Source organism: Carlito syrichta, unplaced genomic scaffold, assembly GCF_000164805.1.
Source record: "Carlito syrichta isolate Samal-C Ts95f unplaced genomic scaffold, Tarsius_syrichta-2.0.1 Scaffold303572, whole genome shotgun sequence".
Lineage (NCBI taxonomy): Eukaryota > Metazoa > Chordata > Mammalia > Primates > Tarsiidae > Carlito > Carlito syrichta.
The window spans coordinates 282,350-299,744 of NW_007247668.1; the positions used below are offsets into that span (position 1 = coordinate 282,350).

General features: G+C 40.1%; 1 protein-coding gene across 1 annotated transcript in view; it reads left to right on the top strand.

Moving 5' to 3' along the window:
- KIF13A (kinesin family member 13A) overlaps positions 1 to 17,171 on the top strand; it is a gene marked incomplete at its 5' end in the record, with an annotated part of 226,880 nt that extends 209,709 nt beyond the window's left edge. The window contains 6 exons of the mRNA XM_021712662.1: positions 2,760 to 2,807; positions 4,471 to 4,576; positions 5,864 to 6,015; positions 6,497 to 6,601; positions 12,741 to 13,532; positions 16,645 to 17,171. Of these exons, the coding sequence (XP_021568337.1) occupies positions 2,760 to 2,807; positions 4,471 to 4,576; positions 5,864 to 6,015; positions 6,497 to 6,601; positions 12,741 to 13,532; positions 16,645 to 16,665 (1,224 nt within the window). The remainder of the gene's footprint in view (positions 1 to 2,759; positions 2,808 to 4,470; positions 4,577 to 5,863; positions 6,016 to 6,496; positions 6,602 to 12,740; positions 13,533 to 16,644) is intronic.
- Positions 17,172 to 17,395: the final 224 nt, after the last annotated feature.

Below are 17,395 nucleotides of genomic sequence, written 5' to 3' on the forward strand. Positions count from 1 at the left end.
GAATCTGATTGAGATTCTAGGTCTAACTACTAATATTTACAGAGGACAAAGGGAAATGTTAAATGATACCACAGTTAGCAAAATTCTGACTGTGGGGGAACTTAACAGGAAAAATATAAACAAGTTAAATGTAAATTTAAAGCTGGGCATGGTAGCTCAAGCATGTAGCCCCAGGTACTCAAGAGGCTGAGGTGGGAGGATGGCTTGAGCCTAGAAGATCAAATCCAGCCTGAACAACATAGTTAAGTCCTGTGTCTTAAGAAAAAAATAAAAATTTAATTACTTTTTTTTGGGAGTCAGAGTATCACTCTTTTGCCCAGGCTGGAGCATACTGGCATACTCATGGCTACCACAGCCTCCCAAGTAGCTGGGTCTGCAGGCACTTGCCAACATGCTTGGCTAATTTTTTTATTTTTTTGGTAGGAATGAGGTCTCACTGAGTTGCCCAGGCTGGTCTCGAATCCCTGTGCTCAGGTAATCCTCTCGCCTCAGCCTGCCAAAGTGCTGGGATTACGGGCATGAGCCACCGTGCCCAGCTTAAAAATTTAACTTTTTTTAACAAATTTCAAGAAAAGGGAAAAGCTCTAGATTAAAATAGATTTAAGAGGTATTTCAACTAGTTGCAATATATGAACTTTTTGATCCTGATTCAAAATAAACTAACAGTGAAAATGTTTATGAGATATTTGATCACTGACTGTATATTTGATAGTACTTAGGAATCACTTAATTTTTTAAGATGTGATTATGGTATTGTAGTTATTTTTAAAAAGGAAGAGAAAGTTTCATATCTTTTAGAGATTCATAGATAAAAGTTTATGAATCAAGTTTTTTAAAGTTAGGAAAAGAAAATCAGAATACATTTAAATAAAGAAGGAAGCTGGGCTTAGTGGCTCAGCCTGTAATCCCGCGCCTTTGGGAGGCTGAGGTGAGTAGATTGCCTAAGCCCGTGGGTTCGAGACCCGCCTGGGCAGCGAGACCTCATCTCTACAATAAATCAAAAACTCAGCCGGGCGTGGTAGCACATGCCTGTAATTCCGGCTACTTGGAAGGCTGAGGTGGAAGGATGGCCGGAGCCCAGCAGGTCGAGGCTGTGGTGGCCGGGAGCGGCTACTGCACCCCCATCTGGGTGACAGAGTGAGACTCCAACTCAAAAAAAACCAAATCAAAACAAAATAAATAAAGAAGGAAATAAATATTAGAGCAAAAATGTAATAGACTGAGCATGGTGGCTCATGCCTATAATTCCAGCACTTTTGGCGGCCAAAGTGAGAGGATTGCCTGAGTTCGTGGGTTCGAGACCAGCCTGGACAACTTGGTGAGACCTCATCTGCACAATAAATAAAAAAACAAAATCATCCGGGCATGGTGGCGCATGCCTGTAGTTCCAGCTACTTTGAAGGCTGAGGTGGAAGGATCACCTGAGCCCAGCAGGTCAAGGCTGTGGTGGCCCTCCAGCCTGGGTGAAAGAGTGAGACTCCAACTCAAAAAAAAAAAAAGTAATAAATCCAAATAAAGGAGGGAATAACAAATATTAGAGCAGAGGTATATGAAATAGAAAACAAATAATAGAAAGAATCAGCAAAACTGAAAAGCAGGTTATTTGAAAAGACTGGTCAAATTGGTTGACTTCTAGTTAAGATTGATTGGTGAAGAAAGTATGAGAGAAGATACAAATATTATTGAGAATAATATTGAGAATAAAAAGGCTATTGCTATAGAAAGAGCAGAAGAGTAGACATCATAAGGGTGAACCATGAATAATGTTATATTAGTAAATGTATGTTACAATAAATGTAAAAGCTTGAACAAAATGGAAATTTCCTGGAAAACTGAATGAAGATGAAATAGAAAACTTGAATATATGAATATCACCAAGAGGAAGGACTGAACTGAAACTAATGACTATGCTCATTGATGAGAATGTACAATCAAAAAAATTGGTACATGTGCTTAAACTGATCTGTAAATTTTCACCATAATTTTTTGTAGGATTTGATAAGCTGATCATAAATCCATATGGAAAAGCAGTCAATGTACATATATCTTATCTATGGGCCAGAGATTTTATCCCTTAGATATATACTCTAGAGGTACTCATAGTTATTGAGGTTGTAGTTAAAATTAAATGGTACTGAAAATAGTATACATATCAATATTTGATTAGACTATTGAATAATACCATGTATAGTAAGGTACCACTTATATGAAGTATAAAAATATGCAAAATAATATATATTGTTTATGGGTATATACACATATAATTACATAAAATTGTATGAAAGTGGTAAACCACAGAAGTGAGGGTAGTCATTACTCTTGGGAAGGGAAGAAAGAAAGAGGTAGAGAAGAATGTTATATAGGCTTCAATTATTTATGTGACAATATATATATCTGTATTTTTTTTGAGTTGGAGTCTCACTCTGTCGCCCAGACTGGAGTGCAGTGGCCGCTCCCAGCCACCGCAGCCTCGACCTGCTGGGTTCCGGCGATCCTTCCACCTCAGCGTTCCAAGAAGCTGGAACTACAGGCGCACGCTATAACACCTGGCTAATTTTTTGATTTATTGTAGAGCTGAGGTCTCGCTAAGTTGCCCAGATGGGTCTTGAACCCGCAGGCTCAGGCAATCCACTCACCTCAGCCTCCCAAAGCGCAGGATTACAGGCTGAGCCACCGAGCCCGGCTATATATTTCTTATGTATAAAGAAAGTTATGTTAAATAATTAAACCACATTGATAAAATTATTCATCTCTTATAGGTCTCTTCCAGTCGACCAGACCTTTCTGGCTTTGATGAAGATGATAAGGTATGCACCTGTGGGCATGACTAGGTCATTAGCAGAATCTCAGTCTAGAAAGTTAGGGGATCTTGGTGTTTTTAAAATCTCTTGACTTTCCATTTTATTCTCTTGGCTTTTCCATTTTAAGTGATTAGCCAAATCACTCTCTCCACGTTTCCATTTTCAAGTTTCACTAGTTGATGTGAAATTGTTAGGTACCTTCAGTATTACATTGTTACTTAGCATGGTATGTTCCATACCAGCATAATACCACACATAAATGAAGATATGTATGTTTATGGGTCTAACACTAAATGATTGGTGAAAGTATTACATCCATCATAACAAAATCAAAGTTGTTTTAAGTAGATAAAACAGGAGATTTAAAATTAAAAACAGTTTGCACAATCTTATTCAGCAAATATATATATGTATATATTTTTTGAATTGGAATCTCACTCTGTCGCCCAGACTGGAGTGCAGTGGCATGGTCCCAGCCGCCGCAACCTCGACCTGCTGGGCTCCGGTGACCCTTCTGCCTCAGCCTTCTAAGTAGCTGGAACTACAGGCGCACACTACCATGCCTGGCTAATTTTTTACTTACTGTAGTGATGAGGTCTTGCCAAGTTGCCCGGGTGTGTCTTGAATTCGCAGGCTCAGGCAATCTACTCACCTTGGCCTCCCAAAGTGCTGAGATTACAGGCTGAGCCACGGAGCCCAGCCTTTTTTGTGTTGTTGTTTGAGTTGGAGTGTCACTTCTGTTGCCTGGGCTGGAGGGTAGTGTCATACTCACGGCCACTGCAGCCTTGACCTGCTGGGCTCAGGCAGTCCTTGTCCATCAGTCTTCCAAGTAACTGGAACTATAGGTATGCACCACCATACCAGGCTAATTTTTGGATTTATTATACAGACCAGGTCTCGCCATGTTGCCCAGGTTGGTCTCTAACCTGAGGGCTCAGGCAATCCTCTTACCTCCGCCTCCTAAAGTTCAGCAAATATTTCTTGAGTGCATATGTGCATCACTATGCTAGACAATGTGGACTATTCAAAAGGTGTAAGCACAGATTTAAAATCCAGTTTAAAATCCAGTTCTTTGTGGCAGCCAACTCCTAAAAAGCTGAAATAAGATATCATATACAAAAGTGTTTTTCCCTTTAGTATATAAATACCTTATACCTATTTGAAACATTTAAATCTCAGTCATACAGAAAGTATCGATACCACCCAGTGTTCCTAGAACAGTCTCAGCTATGCCTGCTTCTAAGGCATAAGGCTAAGGCAAACTTGTTAATGAAACTGTTTTACTCTCAAAAGTGTTTCAGTTTAGTGTTTAAATTATCCAGTCACCCTAGTTATATGCCATATTGATAAAGTGGCTGCCTCTGGGGAAGGAGAAAAAGGAATTGGATCACATAGGAATTCAAAAGTGGATTTTGTACTTGTAATGATTTTATTAAGTCTTGAGCAAATACAATAAAATATTAACATCTGTTCACTCAAGGTATACCTTGAGTATTGATAGCATTTGTTACGTTATTCAGCCTTTTTCTATATGTTTGAATTATTTCATAATAAAAATGAAGAAGAGCATGTATAGCTATTTAAAAATAATAGAAGAAACTCAACTCTGGGCTTCATTTGTGGTTGTAGAGTGTCGTAATTACAGTTAACCCATACTTTTACCTTATAGGGTTGGCCAGAGAACCAGTTAGACATATCTGACTACAGCTCCAGCTACCAAGATGTAGCATGTTATGGAACTTTACCCAGGGATTCACCTCGAAGGAGTAAAGAAGGTAGTGATAAGATTGTTTTGTAATGATATTTCTTTATCATTACTTTGAAAAAGTGTTCCATGGATGGTATATAATAAGATATGAAGCTGAAACTCTAGTTAGCTACATGATTCAAAACTGTCTTTTTTAACAGAACACATCATGTTTACTTCTTTGATTTATTTTTGCTTTGTATCCAAGTTAGGCTTGTTGTATATCACTTTAGAATTGCCAAATCATTTTTATTCATAATTTCTTGAGTTTGAGGTCAGTTTTGAGACACATACAAGTCATGTTAACACTTTTCTCTACCAAAAGAATATTCACCTGTCATGTTTTTGTGCTCAAAGCTTTTTTTTTTTTAATTTTTTTGTAGTCTAAGTCTTACTCTGTTTCCCAGGCTGGAGTGCAGTGGCATGCTCATGGCCACCACAGCCTCAACCTGCTGGACTCAGGCGATCCTTCCACCTCAGCCTTTAAAGTAGCTGGAACTATAGGTGCACGTTACAACACCCGGATAATTTTTTTTTTTATTGTAGAGATGAGGGCTTGCCAAGTTGTTCAGGCTGGTCTCTAACCACTGGGCTCAGGCAGTCCTTTCACCGCAGACTCCCAAAGAGCTGGCATTACAGGCTTGAGCCACTGCAACTGGCCAAAGCTTACTTTTTAAGAGAACATGATTCTGATTCCTAAAGTTTCAAAAATGATGCCCAAAATGAGTTTGATCAGTGACAACATTATTACCTAAATATATAGTCTACCCATGCCTTGATAGGAATAGCATTCTTTGGGTTATGCAAATCAGCTCTATTGCCTTATGTCTTATATTTTCCTACTAAGTACTATAGTACCAGTGAATTGGGAAGGGGATAAATAGGCCATAAAAGGGTGAGAAATGAGGACAAGCCAGAAAGAATTGTTCTTTCTTAGTCATATAAAACAGGGTGGCCTGAGGGGGGAAAAACTTGAAAGAAAATTTATCCAATGTTTATTCATTCTGTACTTATTGGACCTCTATTTGCTGTCTTAAAATATGACTGTGGGAATAAGATACGTAGAAAATAAGACATTAAATAATAAATTGTCAAAATACATGTACAGAAAATAAGGGCTCTGGGAATTCAGAGAACTGGGACTGCATAGATTTATCTCTGTAGTTGCCTCCATCTGTTGTAATGCTCAGCCACATAGTAGCCAATGAATTTCTTCATTCTCCCAGGTAGTCCCATAGCTCAGTCATTGCCTCTCCTGTGTGCTGGTTGAAGTGCTCTCTGTACTTGCAAACTCATGCCTTTTTGTCTTCCCCAGGTTGGACGTCAGAGAATCCTCATGCCTTAAGCGTCAGCCCTTTTAAAGCGTTCTCTCCTCAGCCGCCAAAGTTTTTCAAACCCCTAATGCCTGTAAAAGAAGAGCATAAGAAAAGGATAGCCCTTGAAGCACGGCCTCTTCTAAGCCAGGAGGTAAATGCTTGATTTGTCTGTGCTATGCAGAGTAGAAGAGAATCGTGTGGCCTGTGGAGAAGCAGCGATTTGCATTAAGTCAGATTCTGCATGTGGACATGCATGGCTCATCACTCCATGAGTCCTGTTCTCAAATGCCTCTTTCTTAAGCATGCAGAGTCGTGGTAGCATATCTTGTTTGGTATTGTTGCTGTGGTTTTATTTCTTTGTGTTTATGGCTTTCCAACCTTTTTTTCCAAGTGAGAAAGAGATACTTTCCAAGTATTTTGAAAATATTAAAGGCTTTTTTAAAAAATATATAAAACTAACTGTACTTTTTGCTGTAGAGTCTGTGTATTCCTGTCAGATTTCTATGGTAGTTGTTACGTTACTCACACATAATAAAAATGTTAGCATTGCTTTTCTAACTTGCATGTATTAATATGTATATGCTGTCGTCGTCTTTTGTGTGTGATGCATCTGTGTGTCTTAACCTTTGCAGAGCATGCCTCCACCTCAGGCACATAACCCTGGCTGCATTGTACCCTCAGGAAGCAATGGCAGCAGCATGCCAGTAGAACACAATAGCAAACGTGAGAAGAAGATTGTAAGTTCTGGAACTATTTCTGTCATATTGCCTGGTGGTGGGTTTAAGGCCCTTTCACAGACAATCATCCAAATGCTGGAAGAAATTAAGACATGTATTGGGTCTCTGCATTTAAAAAAAAGAAGTGACTATTGGTAATGAAAGTTTGCATGAATGTGGCCATGATCGGTGATTTATTTTCTAGGTGGTCATTCTATTTTATTTATTTATTTATTGCTTAGGATAAGTTTACTTAGATGGGGAGGCAGGGGGAAAGGCACTTTTATTGATTCTGGTCTTTATAAAAAATGTAACAAATACATCACTTTAACTAATATTGAAATCTTTCTAATATACCTATACATATTGCCCAGATTCTGAAGTTAATCTACCTAGAGGAATTACACTTACTTGGAGTAAGTAATCATGCATTTAGCTGTGGGTATGTTTGAAAGCTTTTTAATGTTGCCTAATGCTATCACCAAGATAATCTGTAGTTTGAGCTACACTACAATCCATCATCACCCATCATCATCATCTCTTTGTTTAGGGTAGCCTTTGTTAATTAGCCAACAAAATATATTCCAATGCACTGGTGTCAGCCTTGCATCCAAGATGGCTTATCTATATTTGACTACAAGTAGTTTGAAACTCTACTTGCAAAACTCATCCCTAGCACTTGACTTTAAACTTACAAATTTGAGATATAGTTTTAAAAACGCTATATATCAGGCATTTTAGATTATAAATTAGACCTCAACTTACAAAAAACTACCTATATATTCTCAGGCCTGGAAAGAGTTCTCTAATTTTGTCTCAGCTTTCACTTTCCTGTGACTTCTTAGGCTTTAAAAACTAAAGCCAGCTTGAGGAGAGGGGAGGCTGCTTGATGTTTTTATTTTCATATAATCGGCTCTGTTGAATAGAGTGTGGGGAGTCTCATTTCTCGGAGACACCATGTCAGATCCACTCCAAAGTCTCATTAGTGTGAGATCCTTTAACCTGTCCAAAGTATGCTGCTAAAATACACTGTGTGAGAACTAACTGCAGCTTAATCTGGATATGCAATTGGCCATTCACCTGCATGCTTGGGGGAGGGTAATGCATCTTAAGAAATGGGCTTCTCATTCCTAATGTGAAGGAAGAAGAAAACTGCTTTTCCCTTCATTTCTCTATCCCTTGTCCCCTCCTCTGCTTCCAGGTTCTCCCTGTCCTAGCTCCGGATGAAGAGTCTGCACACCAGCAGCTACTCCAAATCTTAATGAGCTATTTAATCACTTCCCTGACCAAACCTTGCTCAGCTAATAAGGGCTGCAGTGTGGGGTAAAAAGGCCAAGTGACTAGTCTGTGCCCTGGCTCTGTGTCTGATCTGTTTATTGACCTGTCACTTATCACTGTCGTGCATAGCCACTAAATTTAAGCCTGTTGTAACAATATGGTTTGGTACAGCTCCATCAAGAGACTGCCCAACGACCTTTCTGGTCTGGTTGGCAGATAGTTTCACAGTTCACAGAATTTGCCTTCTAGTTACAATATTTTCTTCACTTTCCTTTAGATATTTTAAAATAAAAATCATCTCAAGACTTGCAGCTAGTAGAGGGTAGGATGGAACCAGATTCTCTTGACCCAGAAAGTCTCAAGCATCAGTTAGACTCTATGTAACTGAGTGTATCATGAAGTATACTAAGTAGATTTAATGATACTGGTTTCCTTGCTAGGAGTCTTGCTTGAGAGAACTGCCTCTTCTCTCTGTAGAAAACTGGCTTGCTGGGCACTCTTCATCTCTGAGGCTGTTGGACTATACACTTTATTCCAGATAGCAGTTTTTCAGGATGTTTTAGTAGAGTTTAAGTACATTGCTTGTTTGACCTGAGATTCCAGTTTCTCTTTGGAAAACTTTAATTTTGTTTCCCCTCTTATAAGTTGATATAAAATGTTTTCTTTCTCTGTGCCTAATTCACTCTTTTTTCTCCTCCACTCTTGAAAAATCAGATAGTGACTCAGGTTCAGGCAGATTGAGAGAGTTTGAAATCATTCTTAGAAAGTAAAATCAGCTGGGTACGGTGGCTCAAGTCTGTAATCCCACCACTTTGGGAGGCAGAGACAAGAGGATTGCCTGAGCCCAGGGTTCAAGACCAACCTGGGCCACTTGGCAAGACCTCGTCTCTACAATAAATCAAAAAATTAGTCAGGCGTGGTGGCATGCACCTGTAGTTCCAGCTACTTGTAAGGCTGAGGTAGAAGGATCGCCTGAGCCCATCAGGTCTAGGCTGCGGTAGCCGTGAGCGTACTGCACTCCAGCCTGGGCAACATTGAGACTCCGACTCAAAAAAAAAAAAAAAGTAAAATGTAGACATTGTTCCTGTTATTTTTTAACTCACCCAATTACCATAATAATTTCTGTAATTTTACATGAACTAAATATGGCTATGCTTGATTCTTAAAGCAGTATTTTGTTATCTGATCAATTTGGGAAAATGTAAAGATGTACTACACGCCTTGTACAAATAAGATAAAGGCAACAGTATGCCTTTGGAGTCTCTCTTTTTAAGTCATGAAACATAGAGAATAGCAGAAAGTCAGTGATATCTCCCAGTATTCACAATTCTAGGTCTCACAGTTAATGAGAGCATAAGAACAGAGAGCTCGTCCCTCAGCATAACTGGGGAATTCCAGTGACTTCATGTGCTTCCAAAGATAGTGTGGTTGTAATATGCCCTGCTGCTGCTCTTCTGACAAAGGGCTGCCCACCCCTCAATACCATGGACAGAAGTACTGAGAGCCCTTGGCTAATAGAGTTGTGAAAACAAAGACCTTTTCTCTGGTGGACAGAACAGACCTGATTATAGTGGGAGTGGAAATTGCATTAATCAAGTGAAACTCCTTGCAAAGAGTCACTGCTTTAATGTGAGTTTTGATCCCTTTTTAAAATCAAGGTGTTTTGTCTATAGGTAAACATCAACTGCATAAATTAAATCGCAAAAATCAAATCATGAAGACTGTAGATATAGACAAGCTTGAGAACTTGACTTCATGCTCCACTTTTAGGTAGGGTTTTCATTCTTTTTGTCCTTAAGACATTGTAGGAAGGTGCTTAGTTTAGTCTTTTTAAAAATACAATGATAATGATGTTTTTGATATAAAAAGTCTAAACCAAACTCCCTCAGCATACAGTATAAGCCAATTAAGTCCTCTCTTTTCTCTTTAAAGGCAATAAGTAGCTTCAGTCTCCTTTTACATGTTAGAAAAAGCTTAATCCTTACTCAGTTTTCCTTTCTCTAGAACATATTGCCCCTACTCCTTCAGCCTTTCTCTTTGGGTCTTTCAGTCATTTCCCCTCCTTTCTAAATGCATAACCGTGAACTGCTCCCTATTTGAACTTAATCTCTTGGGATTGTGTAGTCTCTTTTATTAAGATTATTGTTAAGATTTTATTAAGTTCACTCTAATACTTTAGGAATAATGTTTATCTTTGATAAATTTACACCTATTTCTAATCAGTAAATTTATAATTGCATACTTCATTCAGCAAAATTGTATTTTATAAAATCCCTGGTCTTGAGAGGAAATGACATCAAGCATAAAAATGGCCCCAAATTACTAATTCTCATCATTAAATTTGATTTTTCTTGCAGCAAATAGCTCTTTAGTTATTAATTGTATCAGGTATTTTTGAGCCTAGAGAATTGTATTTCTTTGCCAGCTTAAAAGGAAATATAAGCAATACAAAACTTGACATTCAATTTTGAGTCTAAACATGACAAGTTTGGAAAATATAGGCAAAGGCTACAGATTCAGACAATTCTGACCAGTCTTTGTTCCTTCATCAACATTCTCCCCAACCTAGGGAAAGAATGCTCCATCTCACTGTCCCCTTTTTTAAAAAATTGAAACAGGGTCTCACTATGTTGTCCATGCTAGTCTTGAACTCCTAGGCTCAAGGGATTCTCCTGCCTTGGCCTCCCAAAATGCTGGGTTTATAGGCATGAGACACCTCACCTGGCTACACCTACTTTTTTTTTATGGTGCTACTTAATTTAGAATGCTGTTAAAAGCCGGGCTCGGTGGCTCAGCCTGTCATCCCACGCTTTGGGAGGCTGAGGTGAGTGGATTGCCTGAGCCTGCGGGTTCGAGACCCGCCTGGGCAACTTGGCAAGACCTCGTCTCTACAAGAAATCAAAAATTAGCCAGGTGTGGTAGCACGTGCCTGTAGTTCCAGCTACTTGGAAGGCTGAAGCGGAAGGATCGCCGGAGCCCAGCAGGTCGAGGCTGCGATGGCCGGAAGCAGCCACAGCACTCCAGTCTGGGTGACAGAGTGAGTCTCCAACTCAAAAAAAAAAAAAAAAAAAGAATGGTGTTAAAGAAAAGATGGGAAGAGATTCGTATTGCCAAAAATTTTGTTTTGTTAACTTCAGGAACATTATCACTAATATTTGATATCCATCTTTGATTAATAGCCAAGGAATTAAGACTATTGATTCTTTTAAATATTTATAGTCAAATGAATTTTTAAAACTGTTATAGAAACTAAATTTTTTAAAAACAGAAACACATTGAAAAGAATATTAAGCTACTTATGTTCATTTGTGAACAGCATCTGCCACATCATGATGATATCTCCTCCTCTACCCGCCCTTCTTGTTTAAAACACAACCTGAATGAGTAAGGCTGATCTTTTGGTTCCAGGTCTTTACAGTCACCTAGTTGTTATAATTGTACAGATGTGTTTTTTTTTTTTTGAGTTGGAGTCTCACTCTGTCGCCCAGACTGGAGTGCAGTGGAGTGCAGTGGCCGCTCCCGGCCACCGCGGCCTCGACCTGCTGGGCTCCGGCGATCCTTCCACCTCAGCCTTCCAAGTAGCTGGAACTACAGGCGCGCGCTACCATGCCTGGCTAATTTTTGATTTATTGTAGAGATGAGGTCTCGCCAAGTTGCCCAGGTGGGTCTCGAACCCACGAGCTCAGGCATTCCACTCACCTCAGCCTCTCAAGGCACGGGATTACAGGCTGAGCCACCGAGCCCGGCTTGTACAGATGTTTTAACTAGCTTGTTAAACCAGATGACTGATAGAAAAAAGATAACTATTTTTGAGGTTTCTAAAAATAGTGAGTGAAATTTTTATCCATCCCATGCAGATTCCAGGAGTGTTCTAAGAGCAAGGACCCAAAGGTGTACCTTCCTAAGGGAAGGACCTTGCCTGTTGCATACCATTGGTATCCCCAAGTCCTTAGGACAATGACTAGCATGTTGTTTGGTGCTCAGTATACATTTGTTGAATGAAAGTCATGTTTTAAAAGGAATATATGCGATTTCATTGGATGTTTATGAGGTTAATTACAAGCGACTAGATAGTATATCATTTATTTTATCTGAACATAAAATATGTCTTTCCACCAAACATGAAGTAATCATTCATTTGGAGAGAGACTTGGGAGTTGATGACACCCGCTTTTGCATGTATTTACCAGCTTTTATGAACAGGGTTCTGGAACTGTATGATGAAGGAGATTTTCATCTAAACTTCACTGTGCTTTCTCACCTAGCCAGATCCTCTATTCATGCATCTCAAAAACCCTAGAAAACTGTAATTGTCAGATAGATTGTTAGTATTTTACAACCTGACAATATCAGTATAATACTAAGAATGGGTGTTGAAATTGTTATTTGCCCTTTTGCTGTTTGAGTCTTTTACTGCCCTTTCCCCCCATAAAATAGCTCATAAACTTTTCACAAAATTACCGTAACTCCCTGCACTTTGCCTCCTGAGATGAAGATTGGAAGAACAAAGAGATTGGCTCTTCTCTGCCTCTGTCCCTTTGCTCATTTAATGAGAAAAGGGCAAACATCACAATTGAAAACTGATCCTGAGTAACTAATAAAAAGTTCACTGCATTTTAGATTCATCCTTTCTTATAAAAGAGTGGAAAGGTTTCTAATTAGCAATGAGTATGCATAGAAGAAATAAATGTCTCTCATATTAGGTGATAAGGGGTTTGTATTCACAGGTCTCTGAGAATACTGATATACCTCTATCTACAATAAGTGACAAGATTTAACTCCTCATGAATGTGAATTCCTTAAATAGTAAAGTATTTAAACTTGTCACAATGATACAGTTGCTACAAGGAGCTAATGACTCACTTTTGCTTCATTTCTATAGGACTCTGAGGAGGAGGAAAATGAGCTAGAAGCTATTAACAAGAAGCTGATAAGTTCACAGCCTTATGTACCTGTAGAGTTTGCTGACTTCAGTGTTTACAATGCCAGCTTGGAGAACAGGGAATGGTTTTCTTCTAAAGTAGATCTGACAAACTCACGGGTCTTGGAGAAAGAAGTATCCCGTAGCCCTACCACCAGCAGTATTACCAGTGGCTACTTTTCCCACAGTGCCTCCAATGCCACTCTCTCTGACATGGTGGTCCCTTCTAGTGACAGCTCAGATCAGCTGGCCATTCAGACAAAGGATACAGACTCCACTGAGCACTCTGGACTGTCGATTGTGCATGACTCCAGACCGTCCTCTAACAAAGAGTTGACAGAAGTCGAAAGAGGCTTGGTAAAGGACAAGATAATCATGTTGCCACTCAAAGAAAACAGTGCCTTAGCCAAAGGGAGTCCATCATCCCAGAGCATCCCTGAGAAAAACTCCAAAACACTGTGCAGGACTGGCTCATGTTCGGAACTAGATGCCAGCCCCAGCAAAAATGGCCGGCCAGCCAGAGAATTCTGCCCCAGGGAGGTGACGGTAGAACACACCACAAACATCCTTGAGGACCATTCTTTCACAGAGTTCATGGGGGTGTCAGATGGAAAAGATTTTGATGGTTTGACAGATTCTTCTGCTGGAGAGCTTTCAAGTAGGAGGAACCCACCAAATAAAACAGACAGCAAGAGTGTCTCAGATGGGCCCCAGGATCCTGGCCAGCTGCATCCCAAGTTAAAGAATGACCAGGTAATAAACTCCAGAGGCAGCCTTTGGGGTTCTGTACTTTCAATGAGTTTGTCTAAGTGTACATTAGCCCCCACAGGTCCTTCAACAAAATAACTTAGTAGGAAAGGTTCATTCAGATGATTCTGACAGGGAAGATGAGCCCACTGAGGAGCAAGATCACATCCTGTCTAGCTGACTTTGTGGGAAAGCAAGTCTGCTTTGGGAACTAGAGTGGGGCCATGAAATCTATAGGATCAGTAAATATTTTACCTGACATATGGGTTGGTGTTGAATTAAGTGTTCAGATGGATAAGGATCAGTCATTCCTTTGATTATCAGATGTTACCTTATTTTATGTATCATTAAGAAATAAAAAATTCTGTCAAGTAAATTTTATCATATCAGCAGTTGTAAGACACACCCCGATTTTAGAGATGTTTAAATGTGGAGGAGAAAAATACGTATATCATAGAATTGGTAAAATACAATAATTGGGTGCCTATAGGTGAGACAGTGCTTTGAGAAGGTATAGGCGAATTCCCTAAGCAATTGAAGTTTGGGCTTTTGAAGTAACGCAGATTGGTTTATAATACTTGTTAATTTTCATATTGAAACAAAATAGGTTTTTTGCTATTATTCCTAGGGAATACAACAAATTATATAAATAGATTATCTGCTTCAGAGCATTCTGCTCTGAAGTACCACCACTTCTTCCCATTCACATTCACTTTTTTGGTCCCACAACTATGTAAGGGGTATGGAAGAGTCATAGCTTAGCAAAACAAAGAGCAGACAGAACTAGAAAGAGGCTTGTGAAAGATAAAGTAATCACGGTGCCATTCAATCCCTTTGTTCTGCTGAGCAAGTTATTCCAGTGTGATGCCCCCCCCAATGCTTTTGCCCATGGCTTTCATACTGGCCCTTAAAATTTCAATGTGTGGTCATTTATACAGCATATTCTTTAGTAAACTGCCAAAACCTAAACAGTTATTGCTTACCAGAAGAAAAATACTTTTTCCCAACATAAGAATAATAATAAAGTCACTCACCACTGTTCTTCTAAGCAATAAATGTATTTGTTTAAGTCTTCAGTTTTTTTACACTGATTATAGTAAGTGTCTCCTACATACAAACCTTCAAGTTGCAAACTTTCAAAGATGCTAATGTGTGTCTAGATGTTCAATCACATATGTTAGTTCACGTGTCTGGCATACTTTTTAAGGTACTGTACTTTAAGATTTAACATGTTTTCTTTGTTTTTTATGTATTATTTGTATGAAAAGCATTATAAATCTATTACAGTGCAGTATTGTATAGCTGATTTTGTTAGTTGGGTACCTAGGCTAACTTTGTTGGACTTAGAACATGTTCTCGGGATGGAACTCATTCATATGTAGGGTAATTACTGTAAAGCAGAATCGACATGACTAGTCTGCATCAGCTTTTCAGTCCTTGTTAATCAAGAAGACCAAATGTAAAGGCCTCTTTAATTCTTCACCATAGAATTAGGTTTGCTTCTCAAACCTAATGTACAACAGACTCAGTGGGGGAGGGTACTTCAAACTTCAGGTTCCCAGGGGTCACTGACCTCCAACCCTGTAATTTTGCTTCATGCCAAGTAGAGCAGAGAAGACTCTCCCCACCCTGTAGAGCAGGGGAATGCCTGAGGGCCATAGAAAAGGAAAGAGGGGCAACAGCCTCTCTCTTGTTTTATTGCCTAGATTATTTAGAATTCAACAAACAGGAAAAGTTTAGGTTTCAGAAGTTTCCAGAATAGTGTGTCCCTCCCAAAAATCTTGGTTTATTTATTTATTTATTTTTAAACTTTTGGAGTTGGGGTCTCACTCTGTCGCCCAGGCTGTTGTGCAGTGACACGCTCACAGACACCCCAGCATCGACCCCTGGGCTCAGGTCAGGTGATCCTTCCGCCTCAGCCTTCCAAGTAGCCGGAACTACAGGCTCACGCTACCACACCTGGCTAATTTTTTATTTATTGTAGAGATGAGATCTCACCAAGTTGCCCGGGCTGGTCTCGAACCTGCGGGCTCAGGCAGTCCACTTGCCTCAGCCTCCCAAAGTGCTGGAATTACAGGCTGAGCCACCGAACCCAGCCAGATCTTGGTTTAAAAGAGCAATTTGCAGCCGGGCTTGGTAGAGGAAGAGCCTGTAATCCCGCACTTTGGGAGGCTGAGGTGAGTGGATTGCCTGAGACTGCAGGTTTGAGACCCGCTAGGCAACTTGGCGAGACCTCATCTCTACAATAAATCAAAAAAATTAGCCAGGTTTGGTAGCGCGCGCCTGTAGTTCCAGCTACTTGGAAGGCTGAGGCGGAAGGATTGCTGGAGCCCAGCCAGTCGAGGCTGCAGTGGCCGAGAACAGCCACCGCAGTCCAGTCTGGGTGACAGAGTGAGACTCCAACTCAAAAAAAAAAAAAAGCAACTTGCAAAAATGTTTATTGTATTAGGATGATGGCAGAGTTTTTCCTTTAAAAAATGTTTTGCCTAGCCGGGCTCGGTGTGTCTTTGGGAAGCTGAGGTGAGCGGATTGCCTGAGCCCGCGGGTTCGAGACCCACCTGGGCAGCAAGACCTCATCTCTACAATAAATCAAAAAATCAGCCGGGCGTGGTAGCGCATGCCTGTAATTCCGGCTACTCGGAAGGCTGAGATGGAAGGATCGAGCCCAGCAGGTGGAGGCTGCGCTGGCCGGGAGCGGCCACTGCACTCCAGTCTGGGCGACAGAGTGAGACTCCAACTCAAAAAAAAAAAAAAATGTTTTGCTTTAGTGTTGTCATATTGGCTTTAATAAGTTTTAACAGTATTAAAGTTTAAGAACTTTTTTAGTATTACAATTTGGCTCTTGTTCTAACCCCTAAAATGACTTAGAGTATAAGTCCAGAAGTAACTTTTTTTTTTTTTTTCAACTTTGGATGTTGGCTGCGATAACATTACCTAAAAACTTCACCTTGGGGCTTCCAGCACTGGATTCCATAATAAAGCTGGTCCTGTTGGGATTTATTATAGAATCCAGTAAGAAGAAAAGCTCCTGGGTGTGGCTGTGACCCTAGCTGGCCTAGGGCAGTGTGGGTTGGGGGTGGAGAAGATAAGCTCGAACTCACCAGCCTCTGCCTTCCAGGTAGGCACGACCTCATGGTGAGAGGCAGCAAGCACCTCCTCAGGCCAAAACTTGGAGTCTTTATTTGCCTGGTCACCTTGGAAAAGCACCAGCGCCATCTTTAAAACATGCTGCCGCCTGGCTGGACCTCAGACCCGAAGCTGGAGAAGCCAAGCTGAGCGCTTCCTGGGCCACCTCCTTTCTCCTCCCCAGCGAGAGAAGCAGCACTTTGTCAACTGGGTGAATCAGCTGCCTCTGCTTTTTTTCAGAAAGCAAGGGAACTGAAAATCCTGGATTAACTAAGTGACAGTGTTTTTGTTTGCACTTACTACACACCTCCACTGTGTAGAAACCTCTACAGATTCAAACAGACTTTATTCTTGTACAATTTTAATCAGTTCTTACTGTAGAATCTGGAGTCTGTGCTCTAGTTTGTTTTTTTATAAATAATATATATTATGTATATGAAATGTGTATCTTGTAGTACGTCTGTTTGGAGACAGACAAGGCTGCACACTAAAATGCAGATAAAGGTGATTTGTAGAAAATCATAAGGTACTGGACTTTGTTACAGAGCAACTTGGGCGATCTCTTATACTTAAGCAGATGAAAAATATTTTATTGCCTAAGAATGAGCTTGCAAATCCCTCTTAGCAGAAAAGGTTACAGAATGCTGTTCTTTATAACCAAAGAACTTACCTAAGACTGAACGTTTTTGCTGTCCACTCTTGTTTTGTGTGAACATTAGGTTTGACTGCAAGTTTGGTGCCAC